Raw genomic sequence first — 15,880 nt, forward strand, 5'->3', positions numbered from 1 at the left:
AGAAAAACACGAATAAAACCAATGACAAAAAAATCAATACTGAAAAGATGAATTATGCATATTATGAATTTAAAAGAACTGTCTGCGTGGTTAGCCTAATGGCTTTGCGCTTCACAACCATATGTCTGGGGAAGGAGTGTCCCAGGTTCGATTCCCGTCGAAAACGTGAGGAACTTTAAGGATCTTCATCAGGCATAGCCAAGTTAGCTGGTCTTGGGCACCGACAGTAGGGTTTTTTCCGCCAGTTCATCTGGCGTTTTTCATCCCGCAAGCAGGCAAACCAGCCCCGTGACTTCTACAGTCAAGAATATACCCCCCCCCCCAGCGGCAGACTAGGCGACCGGTCAGTTGGGATGGAATTAACAGAGTAGTCGCATCTAAGTAACACGCGGACCCTGCATAGAAGCGGGAATAACGCAAAGAGAAAGAAGAAAGAAAGAAGATGAATTTAAAAGAACTGAAAATAAAGAAAAAAATAATAAAAATCTGTTATATACACAGTAAGCCAGCAACATACATAGCAGGTGCTGGCTATTTCGTTTACATCATTCAACATAGATAGCAGAAAATTAACTAACAGTTTTTTCTACCATTAGTAGAAAACTAGGAGTATTTCAAAATTGTACAATCATATGAGGTAAATACAAAGTAATATATAGACTATATTTAAGTTGTCAGTAAGCAGTTAGAATTGAAAGAAATACAGGAAAATGATTTGATGTAAAATCGGGGGCAACACAAGGAGATAAATATGCACATTATCTGTACTCTTATTCATCATCTATATGAATCACATTATGAAAGAAAGTGGTATTAACCTGATATTATAATTGGATGTATCAAACTTCATTCATTCTTTGCTTTATGTAGATGATGAACTCCTAACCACATCTAGTGCAACCTTCAGGATTTTATAACTAAATTGAATAACAGCTGTAACAAATTTTGCATGAAATCAGCAATATAAAGACCAAAAACTATGAAGATAGATAGAAACATAGACAACTTCAGCTACATTCTGAATGGAGATCCTGTAGAACAAGTGAAATATTTCAGCTATTTAGGAACAGTTATTAGTGAAGATGGCAAATTAAATTTGGAAATAGACAACAGTATATATTTTACACAAATAATGGACTCTACAACCATGTTATAAATAATTATTTTAATTTCACGATGTTTCGACCTTCATATTATAAACAAAATCAAAGACATCACACTGGAAAAAGATGATTTATTAGTCAGTTTTGATGTTTCTGCCCTCTTCACAAATGTTCCAATCAAAGACACAATCCTTCTATTACAGGACAAATTCCCTCCCGATATCATCACAGCGTTCTTTGCTCATGTACTATGTTCTGGCTATTTTGTGTGGCAAAACACTTTCTACCTACAAAAAGAAGGCACAGCCATGGGCTCACCATTATACCCCCCCCCCCCATTGCCAACTTTTACATGAAACATTTTGAGCAATGTGCTCTAGATTCCTCCTCTTCTTTAAAACCCAAAGTCTGGCTTAGATAGATTGACAATGTTTTTGCTATCTGGCTCCATGACTGGCAGACGCTAAACACTTTCCTCAGCCACCTAAACAAACAACACAAATGCATACAATTCACAATCGAGATTGAAAAAGCAGAACACACTTCCATTTCTAGATACACTTGTCACACGTCTTCCTTCTGGCAGTCTTTCCTTCACTGTTTACCAAAAACTGACATGTACTGGCCAATATATACACAAAAACTCCTGCCACCACCCAACACAAAAAACTAGGGGTAATTAATACACTAAAAACAGGGCTTTGATGATTTGCTCCGATGAACAAACACTTTAAAAAAAAGAAACAAGACTACAATAAAACTAACTATTCCATACATCAAAGGGATATCAGACAAAATAAACAGAATACTAACAACCCTTAAAGCCACCGTTAAACCTCCTGCAAAATTAAAGAACTTACTCAACTCATCCAAGGATTGACTCCCTCCACTGGCCCACCCTGGAGTATACCGTATTCATTGCACCTGTAATTTGCCCTATATAGGGGAAAGAGAATGCACAATTCCTATCAGGACAAAGGAACATAAGCAACACATTAAACATAATAATTATGGTCAAGCTGGTCTTTCTGAACACTTTACATAGAATTGACTGGAAAAGCACCTGTGTTCACATCACACACCAAAGCATGGCATGAACGTAAATTTAAGGAGGCCTGTGAGATTCTTATCAATCACTCTAATCTTAACAATAATGATGGTCTAAAAATCCCAAGCATATGGAAGGCACATATTCTACCCACTTAATCTTTCTCCATAATAGTTTTAAATAGAACCACAGGTAATCCAGGATCCTAAACCTAATATAACAAAATGTCATGTTAAATTAGGACATAATTTTCACTGTAACAAAACTAATGAAAGAATGCTTCTCTGATGTTGTCTTAAATAGAATATAGCTTTGATGTAGTTAATTTATTTTATTTCATTTATTTATTGTAATTTTATTTTATTTTCACTTGAGGTCAGGCCAGTAGAATAACCGTTGATCAAATCATTCTCTCTTCAGCATACTATGTGAAATGTAATTTAGCTTGTCTCTGTATATAAATATGTGTGTGTGTGTGTGTGCTCCAGATGATGACCTTAATATGAAGGTCGAAACGCCGGGAAATTAAAATAATTATTTATAGAGTCCATAATTTGTGTAAAATGAATGCCGATCACCATGTAACACTAAAGGAGAGGATTCATATTTATAAATATAGGGACACAAAAACACATGTGTTAAACAGATTATTTTATTAATTACTAATAAAATAAAACTTGACGTTTCGACCCCTGTATCGAGGTCATCATCGGAAGGATACACGTGTATAAGGAACATGCTCTAGCCCTGTATACCAGTAAACTAAATCTATGTAGTTAATTAATTCTTTTCCCTAGCCTGACCTCTAGTGATAAAAAAAAAAAATTAATAAAAAAAATTAATAACAAAATAAAATAAATAAATAAAAATAAATACAACTACAATAAACTGCTGAAGTCCTCATGTATTAATATTCTTCTGGATTTGTACAGTTCTGATTGTTATAATATGATTTCTTTCAGTTGCTGTTGAATGTTACAAACACTTCACAAGGTTGTCTTCTTACAGTGGGATTTTTCTATGGCTAGTTTAGGTTGTAGATGGGTCCTCCACATTCTTGAAATGGTTAGGCCATCATTTTTGTTGAGATTTGGGTTGTGTTTGAGCATTTCACATGACTCTTTAAATTTTCTCTCAAACCAGGTTTTGGTGCCATGTAGGTAGGGACTTGGTATTTTTCCAATCAATTCTGTGGTATGTTTGGAGTGCGTGGTCAGAAAGGCCCATTTTTCCAAAACGGAGGTATTTGACGTGTCGTTTGTGTTCATCTTGTCTGATTAGAATAGTTCGCCCTGTTTCCCCTATGTATGGTATGTTACATGTGCATTGTATTTTGTATACCCCTGGGTGGGCTAGGTGTGGAAGAGGATCTTTAGAAGAACTGAGTAGGTGTCTTAACTTATTTGGAGGTTTAAAGGTGGTTTTAATGTTGTATTTGTGTAGTGTTCTGTCTATTTTTTCAGAAATGCCTCTAACATAAGGAATGGCAATAGCATTCCTGAAATCTTTTTTGTTCTTACTGGTATCTTTATGGAGGATCTTGTGAATAGTTTTTTTACTGTATCAATTTTTTATAAATGTTTGGTTGATGATCCTGCATTCCTGGTTTAGAGCTTGTTCATTAAAACAAATAGAGCTCTGTGTTTAAGGATGCTTATGACACCTAATTTTTGTGTTGAGTGGTGGTAAGAATTTTTGTGTATGTATTGGCCTGTGTGTGTAGGTTTGCAGTAAACTGAGAAGGAGAGACAGCCAGAGGGAAGACGTGTGACAAGTGTGTCTAGGAAAGGAAGAGAGTTGTTTTTTCCCATTTCAATGATGAATTGGATACGTTTGTGTTGTTTGTTCAGGTGGCTAAGGAATGTATTTAGAGCTTTGTGGCAGTGGGGCCAAATGCAAAAATATCGTTGACGTATCTGAGCCAAATTTTGGGCTTTAGACATGTTGTCCCATGGCTGTACCTTCTTTTTGAAGGTAAAAATTGTTTTGCCACATGAAATATCCAGAGCAGAGTACATGGGCAAAGAGGGCCGTGATGTCATGTGGAAATATGTTCTGTAGGAGCAAAATAGTGTCATTGATTGGGATATTGGTGAAAAGGGAAGTTATGTCAAAGCTGACTAATAAATCTTGGTGGTTGAGTGTAATGTATTTAATTTTATTAATGAAATGTTGTGTATTTTTTATGTAGGAAGGGGACTGACCTATCAATTCCTTGAGTGTGGCCGCTAATTTTTTGGCTAAGTGATACATTTGGGCTGTCAATTCCTTCAACAATTGGACGTAGTGGTGTGCCTGATTTGTGTATTTTTGGCAGGCCATAAATTCTGGACACACGGGCATAATGAGGTATTAATTTTTTTGTTTTTCTTCAAGCCATGTGTGGACGAATTTGATTAATTCAGTTGTTTTATTTTTGTTACGTTTTGTGAGGTTGTAGTTTACCATTTGGTAAGTGTTGTGGTCCGATATCAAATGGTTCATTTTTTCAATGTATGTTGTACAGTCTAAAAGGACAGTGACATTGCCTTTATCTGCTTTCGTGATTATAATGTCTTGGTTATTTTTTTAAGGATTTAAGGGCTAGATTTTCGGTTTTGTTTAAGTTGGTGTTTAATTTTTTGTTTGAATTTAGTATACACGATGTTTCCATTTGTACAACTTAAATTAGAGCTATCTGACTACGTTATTCCAGAAATTTGGGAGATTTCAGACAGGATCACAGACGACTCGGCCAAGCACTTATTACTGAAAAACAAAGAAAAATTAGTCATGAAATTTCAAGCCCTACAACAACAGAAAAGCTCAAGACCATCAGGATGTCATAACGAAAGGAACAGCCAATTGCCCACAAACGAAGTTAGAGCAACCAACCACCATCAGACCACAGCTTGGTTATCAACCAATCAAACCACAATCTCATCCAAGGTGAACTCTCGCTGCTAAAGAAAGGTTTGAACTACACCATTGCTCTGAGGTCAGTGAAGAAACTTGATATCGTTTATCATATCGAGAGAGGTTTAAGATCCCTCCCAACAATTTGGTTGATAAAATACGAATGGAAACATCGTGTATATTAAATAAAAACAAAAAACTAAGCAAAAACTTAAACAAAACCGAAAATCTAGCCCTTAAATCCTTAAAAAATAACCAAGACATTATAATCACGAAAGCAGATAAAGGCAATGCCACTGTCCTTTTAGACCATACAATATACATCGAAAAAACGAACAACCGTTTGATATCGGACCACAACACCTACCAAATGGTAAACTACAACCCCACAAAAACGTAACAACTGAATTAATCAAATTTGTCCACACATGGTCCAAAGAAACAACAAAAAAATTAATACTTCATTATGCCTGTGCACCCAGCACATGTGCCACTATGATGTTAAAGTTGCTTAATTAAATACTTCCAGTTGCATAAGCTGAATGTACATATTAGAATCATTTACCTGTATCACAATTTTTGCTTTCTTAAAAATAATTATTTTATTCCTTATTAGGTTACTTTCAAGTCAAATTAGTTTAGAAAGAAAAATTATTTGAGAATCTCTTCATTGTTTAACACAAAACACCAAGAATGTGATTTTGTCCCATTGCATTGAATTGAATTAAAACAGGAAAAAAAAAAAAATTCAAATATTGTGCAATAAGATATGTTTAAATCTTGGTCTATGTCATTTGTGACAATTTTTAAGCTTTTTTAAGCACCAATCTTGGCCACGTATATGTGCTTTGGCATTTGGGTATTTGCTAAGGATGGTAAAAGTCTAGATACATAGCTTCATATTCCATACTCAGATCATCTAATCTAATAATAATAGAAATGATGCATAGCATGGTTAAGAATGAGTAGTAATCTTAACCGTGCTGTGTATTGTTATTAATGGCTGAGGAGAATGGAAGGTAGGGTAGTGGTTAAAAGTTTGCTGGCTTAAACTTTTCAGATGATAAACAGGAAATGCAAAAAGCTGTTCATTACATAAAAAAAAAAAATCATGCCTACAAATTTTGATTAAGCTGTTGTGATTAACAATACCTGGGAGAGATCTGACTCCTACCAGGAGCATCCCTTGGGTGGCAGATGAGGGAAACCCCAACGGGTTGCTCCAAATTAAGAATGAGGAGTCGTGGAACAAAGGATGTAGCAGAGGAGTGGCAAGCCGGCTGCATTATTCTGCCATTCAACCCTACGAATCAGGAGTCTCCACTGTGTCAAGAGAATGTTACTGCATCCGAGGAAACCGATGAGACTGATCCTAGATCACAGGGAGCAGTCGAGAAGTTTAGTGTGTGGTCAGCCAATAGAGTTTCGCATCTCTTAACCTTAAATACAAGGACACTGTTAAAACCTGGGAAAATAAATCTGATGGAAAAAGAACTTGCTAGGATTAAATGGAACATTGTAGGTTTGGCTGAAACCTATTGGACCAGAGAAGGAGTTATAAATCTAAATTCAGGAAAACTATTCTACTCGGGCAGAGAGGACAATATCCATAGAGAAGGAGTCGCCATTTTAGTGAATAAGTCTACAAAATGCAGTCATGGCCATAAAACCACATGGCCCAAGAATGATCACTATCAGATTAAAAGGAAAAGAAAAAAATGTTCACTTTACAATAATTCAAATCTACGCCCCCGACCAGTCACATGAAGATGAAGAAATGAATAGACAAGACCAATAAGAAAGATATATTAATAGTGATGGGTGATTTTAATGCCAAAATTAGGGAGTTCACCCCAGGCATGGAGGATGTGATGGGCAGGTTCGGAGTTGATAACAGAAATGAAAGAGGAGAAAGAATATTAGAATTTTGTAAGGCAAATAATCTGTTTATCTGTAATACCCTTTTTTTCCATAGACCTTCCCACAAATACATATGCACCTCACCAGATGGTACAATAAAGAACTGTATTGATTACATTCTAATCAAATGCAATTGGAAATCATCAGTGAAAATGTTAGAACTTTTGTCAATACAAAAACTCCAGACTTCAACATTGACCATGAACTGTTTGCAGCAAAAATGAAACTAAAATTCAAGTATCGTAAATCACGAGCTCCTATCAACAAAGTAGACCTGTCAAAACTGAAAGAGAAATCTCTACAAGATAACTATCAGACACTAATAGAAAATGAGTCTAGAAGATTATCCTATGGCAATATAGACAATACATGGAATCAAGGTAAAAAAAATTGTTACAAGTACTGCAAGAAACATACTTGGTACAACATCAAGACCAAATCATGAATGGATAACCCCTGAAATTCTAAATACTTTAGAAGAAAAAAGAGCAGCAAAGCATATATTAAATATAAAAAATACAGGAGAAAATAAACAACATTATAAGAATCTTAAAAACAAAATTGATAAAATGTGCATATCTGCCAAAAATAACTGGTTAGAGGAAAAAGAAAAACTGTGCGAAGAAGCTAATAAGAGAAATGATAATAAAACGGTATACAAAATTATCAAAGAATTAACTAAGATCTATAAAGACAAACCATTAACAATGAAAGATAAAAACAATCTAGAAACTGGGTCAATACAAAATATTAAAATAATTTGGAAGGACTACTATCAAACATTATTTCAAAAAGAACGGGAGGAGGAAAGTATAGCAGAAAAAGATGATATATGAAAAGGCACCACCCATAACTCCAGCAGAAATTATAAATGCAATAAACCAAATGAAACTTTCAAAAGCTATGGATAAAGATGAAATATCTATAGAACTATGGAAATATGGTGGCAAGGAAGCTATTAATTTCTTAATGAATTTATTTAATCAAATTCTTTATACTGGAGTAATTCCAACTTACTGGAAAGGAATTATTATACCAATTCACAAAAAAGGAGACAAAAGAATATGTGAAAATTATAGACCCATAGCACTCTTAAGTCATAGTTATAAACTATTAATTCAAATTATACAAAAGAGAACACAGGTGCATACAGAAAAAATCATAGAGGAAAGCCAAGCAGGATTCAGGCCACATAGATCCACTATAGACCATACCTTCACCATTAATAATATAGCATAAAAATATTGGGAATACAACCTGCCCATATACTATTGTTTTATAGATTTTAAGCAAGCCTTTGATTCAGTTAATAGAAACAAATTGATCTCCATCCTAAAAAACATAAAAATGGATTCTGATATTTTAACATTTATTACAAATTATTATGGAGACACCAAAGCTTTTGTTAAAACAAACAACATTAAAACCGAGGATTTCAGAGTCGAGAAAGGCGTAATGCAGGGATTCTCTCTCTCACCTCAACTCTTTATCATCTTCATAGAAGAAGTCTGTAAAACCATAGCTGACGAACCAGTGTAAAAATCAATGGTACCAACATTAATCACATAGAATACGCAGATGATATCATTATTTTAGCAGATTCTAAACCACAGGCTAGAAAAAACTATTAATATTTTAAATGACTCTTGTAAAACTTATGGTATGAAAATAAATCATCATAAAGCAAAAATAATGAAGATAGGTAGAGAAGAAGAAAATATTTCTATAAATCTCGAAAATCACTTACTGGAACAAGTTAATAAATATGTTTATCTTGGCAGTCTTATATCTAGTAACCTCAACAATATGGAGACAGTAAAACACAGGCTAAACCTAGGTTGGACCAACATGAATAAACTAAACAAAATATGGAAAAATAAAAAAATCCCAACGAGTCTAAAATTATATAAAACAATTATTATCCCAACAGCTACTTATGCTTCAGAAGCTTGGAGATTAACTCAACAACCAATCAAGAAACTTCAAGCATTTGAAATGAAATGCCTCAGAAAAATTAATAACACCCACTGAATGCAACACAAGACTAATGATCAAGTCAGAATAGATTTAAACTTCCCAGATAATATAATAGACACAATCAATAAGCATCAACTGAGATGGTTTGGTCATATTCAGAGAATGGCCCTCATAGACTCCCATATTTAGTTCTGAATGGATATATAGGAAGAAAAAGACCTAGAGGCAGACCAACAAGTACTTGGATAAAGTTGCTGAAAGAACATTCCCATCTACCCAGCTACAGAGTCATGATTGAGATGGCTAAAGATCGTGATAAGTGGAGAACCTTTCTTAGTGGACTCAACCCGTTATCAAGCGGATGAGATGAGATGATGATTAACAATAATGTTTTTAACTGTATGCATGATGACAAGGCACACTGGAATTTTAGGAAGGAAAAAAAGTATATATTTCAAGACCATCATGTTTTTCATATATATTTAACATATTTCGCATGAAAAATTTCTGCAGTATTTTCAACAAAATGAAAGAACCTGAATAAAATACCTTGCTCACCACACTGATTGGAAGAATAAATAATAATAAAAGATGACAAGGCAAATATTGTCAGTAATAAATAAATATTTTGCTAAGCTTGATCTCATATTTCAAAATATGATGTAATGAATTTTATTTTCACACTTGAAATTTTATATCTTTGTGAGCAAATGAAATAAATAAAATGAAGCAGAATTATATATATATATATATATATATATATATCTCGGTTTTTTAAGTCATTAAATCTATTTTATATATATATATATATATAAGTGTCTTATATATATATATAAGGCACTGAATTTTCTCTGCAACATAGTACTGTTCTCTTTTTATTAATTTTTGGTTTTATTGAAAGTAATAGTGGAATGACACATAAATCATAGCCTAGCAAGAAGGAAAGAAAATGGATGATATTAAAAAAAAACAGAAAACTGAAATTATAAAAAAGAGATCAAAGGGGGAGTACCCAGATCTTGGATTTTGAAACTGTGGTAGACATTTTAGCAAGAAAAGAAACTTTTATTTTCTTGTTTCCATCTTCTAAGATGGAAAGATGGAATCTTCTAAGATGCTGAGTAAGCAGAAGATACTGACAAAATCAAGAACAGACATTGTTGATGAAGTGGTATGTTAATGGTATCAGAAACAATGAGAAAATTAGATTCCCATGGCAGGTTCTCTAATAGAAAAAAATGCAAAAATACTTCCATGAGAAGATGAACATATGCTCAAATTGCATGTATAGTGAGGGATGGTTATACAAGTTAAAGTACTGTCATGGAATCATGCACATACTAATTTGTAGAAAGAGAGAAGCAATCATCAGAAATTCGATGTTGCAGAAGACTGCAAAATCTTTTCAAGAAATTGTTCATGATAACAATCTATAACATAGATGAGATCAACTTTTTTGGCAGATATTGCCATCAACCACGGCAGTGAACACGACCCATGAGCCGTATATAAACAAAGGTAAGCGTGGGTTACTATTTTGTGTTGTGCCAATGCTGCTGGAACCCACAGATACCAAACCCTTGTGATTTCCAGAATCCATGGTCATTTCAGCTGCACAGAAAAAATACTTATATTTTCCTAAGCGATTACTGTAAATAACTGTGTGGTTCTCCTGATTAATTTGCTACATCCATTGCTTTTAAGATACATATCTACCTACATATACCTCAGTTGTAATATAAAAAGAAATTATACAAATTAAGATATTTTAGAAATGAAGTAACATCAATAATATCATAGCTTGGTTACTGGAGCACTTGGCAAATTTGTAGCTATGCTCCTTCTTTCAGTATGACAATTTCGATAAAATCTCATGCCACAGGTGCCAACCATAGCACTCCTATTTCTGCATATCAATACATCTTAGCTTTAACAGAAAAATATTTCTATTATAACACTTAAAGTTTCTCATGATATTACATGTTATATAACACAAGTTAACTAAATAATAAGAGAGAAATTAGTCGGAACACTAAATTAGCTGTATACAAGACAGTGTTCAAACCAGTTTTAACTTATGGATCTGAGAGCTGGGTCAGAAGTAAAACACTTGACCAAAGACTAGAGACTGCAGATATGAGAGTCCTGAGAAAGATTAGAGGCGTGAACAGATGGCAATATCATATTAAAAATGATTATATTAGGAAAGAACTTGACATTGTCAGCATCCAGGAATGCATTAGAAGAGCTAATCTCAGGTGGTATGGTCACTTAAACAGAATGGGCGAGGAAAGAATAGCAAAACAAGTGTTCTCTGCCAAGTTGGCAGGAAAACGACCCAGAGGAAGACCAAGATATAGGTGGATTTATATGGTACAAAGTACCTTAGATGATAGAAATATAAGATCTGGTAATGTTGGAGTCTTGACAAGTAACAGACTGATTTGGAGGAAAATTGTAGATAGGAAGTTAGTAATGATGTAAATTTTTCATGTAATACTATCATATCCTGTACACCCCTTGAGGGTACATGGCAGGAATTTGATGATGATGAACTAAATAATTTAGGAAGGATAAATATTGATTGGTTTGCCAAGTAACTTTTGTTTACAGTTACTTAGTTTAACAGGTATACATGCACACAGTTAAATGGTGCACTACATAATTAATAGCATTATTGTTGTTGAACTAGCACCATTTTTAAAAAGAAACCAGCAAAGAACATTGCTTCAAATCAGCATGATGAATACATTACAGCAAAATGAATAACTATTTGAAGAACATTTGGTTTTCCAATTTGAAGTGAGATGGTACTTTTATAAAAGTAGAATGCTCAACAAAAAACATGTTTATTTACATGGAAAGCTTCAGAAGAGAGATAAAACCCACAGCTAATTGCACATGATGTGATACTAAAATTCAGAAAATACTACAAAAATAAAGTGAACAAGAAGTTGGGGCGCACTAACTATTTTAATTACATTTAAAATTATCAGCAATCTTTTATTATTTTGTCCTCTCTAGTTCTTTGGAAGATAGCAGTTTTTTTATTATGTGGAGCATTCTTCTTTCCTAGGTTGACTGGGAAACTTGCCCACACCTCACTTCTGTAGGTAAACAGATTATCTGGAATAATGCATATATCAAATAGCTTGCTTTTTAAGCATACAAGCATATCTCCTAATAGATAATCTTTATACAGCCAAATATGTGTTTCTTTGTGTGATTATTATACTTATTTTTGTTTTTCCTTAAAACTAATTGACCGAGGGAAAGTTTAGTCCTCCACAATTTCAACAGCTTACTAAATAGATAATTTTATCCAATTAGTAGAGTTAAATCTATCTAAAATTATCTGCTAATCTTAGTTCTTTCTGTCTGACTTTGTTATCCATTTTGTTTTAATTATGTTAATCTTTAAATGAGTTTAGTGAAATTTTCATAGTCAGACTGGACACCATTGTCTGCTTACTGTCATTTTTATTTTAGTTATTTATTATTTTTTGAATGGGAGGGGAGTTAGAATTCTCCATTTGATTGAAATGAAATAAGTTATAAACAGTTTCAAGAAAATAATGGTTTTCCATTAGAAACAGACTAAATATAGCAAGTTTTTGTTTACAGTTTGTTGTGAAAACTTTTTTCCCTGCTTCAGGATTCTTCTAATGGCTATCTTCTTTTAAATTAAAGATACCAAGAAATTATATTATATATACTTAGTTTAATCCTTTATCCAAGTGTAAGCAAACAAAGTTTGCACTTAAAGTATCTTCAGGACTGGGGAAACTCATGGCAAAGATGGAGTGAGTTCTCATCCCTTTCCTTAGCATTCCATAATTGAGACAGACAGACAGACCTTGCAGACATTATACATGTCTGTAAGGTCTCACTTGAGGTCTCTTCAGTGGGAGTGAGACCCAGAGGTGATACTAAGGTTGAAGTAATGCAAAGTCATATTTTCATATACGAATTGCCAAAAGATGTCACACCTTATTATCAAATTACTCTGGATTAGAGAAAGTTGTTGGAAGTTTTTTCACTTGGTTATACTATAAATTAAAGATACCAAGAAATTATATACTTGGTTTAATCCTTTACCCAAGTGTAAGCAAACAAACTTCCAGCTATCTTTTTTTGTTTGCTTGCAAGAAAACCATTATGCTGAAAATATTATTTACTACTTTTTTTTTTCTTTTTTTTTTTTTCAAATTCATGAAACCAAAAAGCATCAGTGATTATATTTTAATTTAATATAAATGTTAAAAGCATGTATTGGGGCTAAAGAGTAGTGCTTCCCCTGCAGCATTTGAAGCATGCCTTCAAGATAACGATCCTTCAAAAAATCGCTTTCCCAACGTGCAGGTGAATAAACAATAGATTACTATACCTTCTTTTATAAGATACTGAAACTAATTAAAGCTTAATTACCTCCTCTTACCAACCAATAAATCTACTAGTTAAGAATTGATTCTGAAGGTATATTTTGATCACTGAGACCAACCGAACATCTTTGAAAGGTGACATAAGATAATAATCATTTTGAAGAACCATCTAATTTAATCTCTGTAAAAATCCTTATAAAAATGAAATACAGTAAGGAATAATACATTTATTCCACAATCTTGATGCATAATTAATATTCTGACTGTGTTTTTAAATTACATCTTTATCCTATTATATATATATATACATACACACACACGAGGGACCAGAAAGTAAGTTCCAATGGGCTGTAAGAGAAATAAAAATATACCTACAAAAAACTTTATTGGAAATTAAAGTAGACATCTTTCACTACTTTTCTAGATAATTTCTGACATTGTTCAGGCACTTATCATAACAGGGCACCAAGAGTTGTATACCTTTGTCGTAGAAGATTGCTGCCTGTGAACAAATCACGTATTGACTGCTTCTTTGACCTCTTGTCTTGAAACCGCCGGCCACCAAGGAAAGATTTCAGATGTTTGAACAGGTGAAAGTTGCTTGGTGCGAGGTCAGGACTATATGAGGAATGATGGAATTGTTCCCAGCTGAAGGTGGTGAGAAGTTGTTGTGTTATGCTGGCTGTGTGTGGGCAGCATTATCATGAATCAAAACAACGCCCCTGGTAAGCACGCCACGTTGTTTATTCTAGATTGCACAACGCAGTTTCCTAAGGGTTTGGCAGGACACACTCACATTGATTGTGGAGTCTTGACCCAAGAAGTCTATCAGCAAAATTCCTTGTCTGTCCCAAAGCACAGTGCACATGATTTTCCGAGTGGAAACAGTTGTCTTCAATTTTGTCTTGACTGGCGATGAGGTGTGCCTCCACTCCATGGACTGTTGTTTGGATTCAGGGGTTGCCTGCGGCACCCAAGTCTCGTCCCCGGCGACAAGTCTGCTCAGGAAAGCATCGCCATCCTCATGGTAGCGTGTCAAGAATTCCAATGCACTGCCCAGCAGATTCACTTTCTGTTGTTCTGTAAGCAACTTCAGCACCCAGAGTTCACACAATTTCCGATAATTCAGTTTCTCCCATACAATTTCATGAAGACATGAATGTAAAACTTACTTCTGGAAATTGCAGCAAGAGTGATGTCATAGTGAATCCCCTATTCTGTCGAATCTTCTCTTCAACTGAATGCACCAAATCATCAGTCACTAAAGATGATCACCCAGTCTGTTCATCATCATCATGCACAATTGTCCTTCCTTCATTAAAAAGTCTTACCCATCTTTGTACCATTGAATCACTCATTACGTGTTCTCCATAAACCTCAATAATTTGCCGATGAATTTCAGCTTCTTTAACGTTCCTTGCATTCAAGAAATGGATAACTGACCTAATCTCACATGCAGCGGGCAATTTGATTTTCTTAGACATTATAAACACACACCAAGAAGTGTACGCACTGCGAGAATGTCTGAAAATGGCACTAACACCTTGCTAAGGAATCAACAAACTCAGCACACACGTGTATCATTGTGATCACAGCACTGCAGTGAAAATATTTAAAAACGGAACTTAATTTCTGGAGGTCCCTCGTGTATATATATATATATATATATATATATATATATGTATGTATGTTTCTCCACTTTCTGCAATATATTTCATTTTCATACTGATTTTTAGCCTAATTATAGTTCTTCAGTTACTTATTTAAGAAAATAAAAACAAATCAGGGTTCATTTTGCAATAATTTTTTTTTTGTTACAAACTCTTTGTGAAATACAAATGGAATGTGTTTACTTTAAATCTTGAAAAAAAAAAATTAACTTGTTTTTTGTAATTCAACTTGAAATTACTATGTATGTATTACCTTCCACTCCAGGTCATAGACTCCATATCAATATAGTGTATATCATTCATTCTAACTTGTTGATGACGACCACCAAATATGTATACTAGATTATCTATCTGTGTAGAAGCATGTGCTGCTCTTGGAAGTGGAGCATGACCCTACAGCAATAACAAACACAGAATATCAATAAATATCTTAAAAGGACTGGGAGAAGAAATGCTGTAAGCAATAATTAAGAATATTCAAAAATAAATAAATAAATAATAGGGACATGATCCAAAAAACATCACAGTAACATTGCTATATTTGGCATGAAACTCTTTGATTTCTATCTTAGAGTTTTCTTATTCGGCTTTGAAATAATGTGGAATTAAATATCCCCTTAATTTAAATAATCATAGTAACATATATTTAATAATTTTTCTGCTAGCTGAAATACAATAAATAAGGCACTGCACAGTTCATAATAATATATGGGTTTGATCCCAAACAAGGAGGATTTCCTTTTCTGATGGAGTCCAATTGTGGAATTATTATTTGTCACAAAACTGAGCGAAAATCATGCTTTGTATCCAGTTTTACAAGAAAAACAATTACCATCTGTGCTTAAGGCTTTCAATAATGTCTTTATCATGGCATCACCATTTTAC

General features: G+C 33.9%; 1 protein-coding gene across 1 annotated transcript in view; it reads right to left on the reverse strand.

Moving 5' to 3' along the window:
• The window catches only part of LOC150101450 (kelch domain-containing protein 2-like), a 240,585-nt gene that overhangs the window by 79,182 nt on the left and 145,523 nt on the right, over window positions 1–15,880 (reverse strand). Inside the window, exon 6 of the mRNA XM_090400414.1 lies at window positions 15,249–15,388. Within this exon, the coding sequence (XP_090256540.1) occupies window positions 15,249–15,388 (140 nt within the window). The remainder of the gene's footprint in view (window positions 1–15,248; window positions 15,389–15,880) is intronic.

The sequence above is a fragment of the Typopeltis vanoorti genome, chromosome 11 (assembly GCF_054136105.1).
Source record: "Typopeltis vanoorti isolate ZY-2024b chromosome 11, IOZ_Tvanoo_1.0, whole genome shotgun sequence".
Classification (NCBI taxonomy): domain Eukaryota; kingdom Metazoa; phylum Arthropoda; class Arachnida; order Uropygi; family Thelyphonidae; genus Typopeltis; species Typopeltis vanoorti.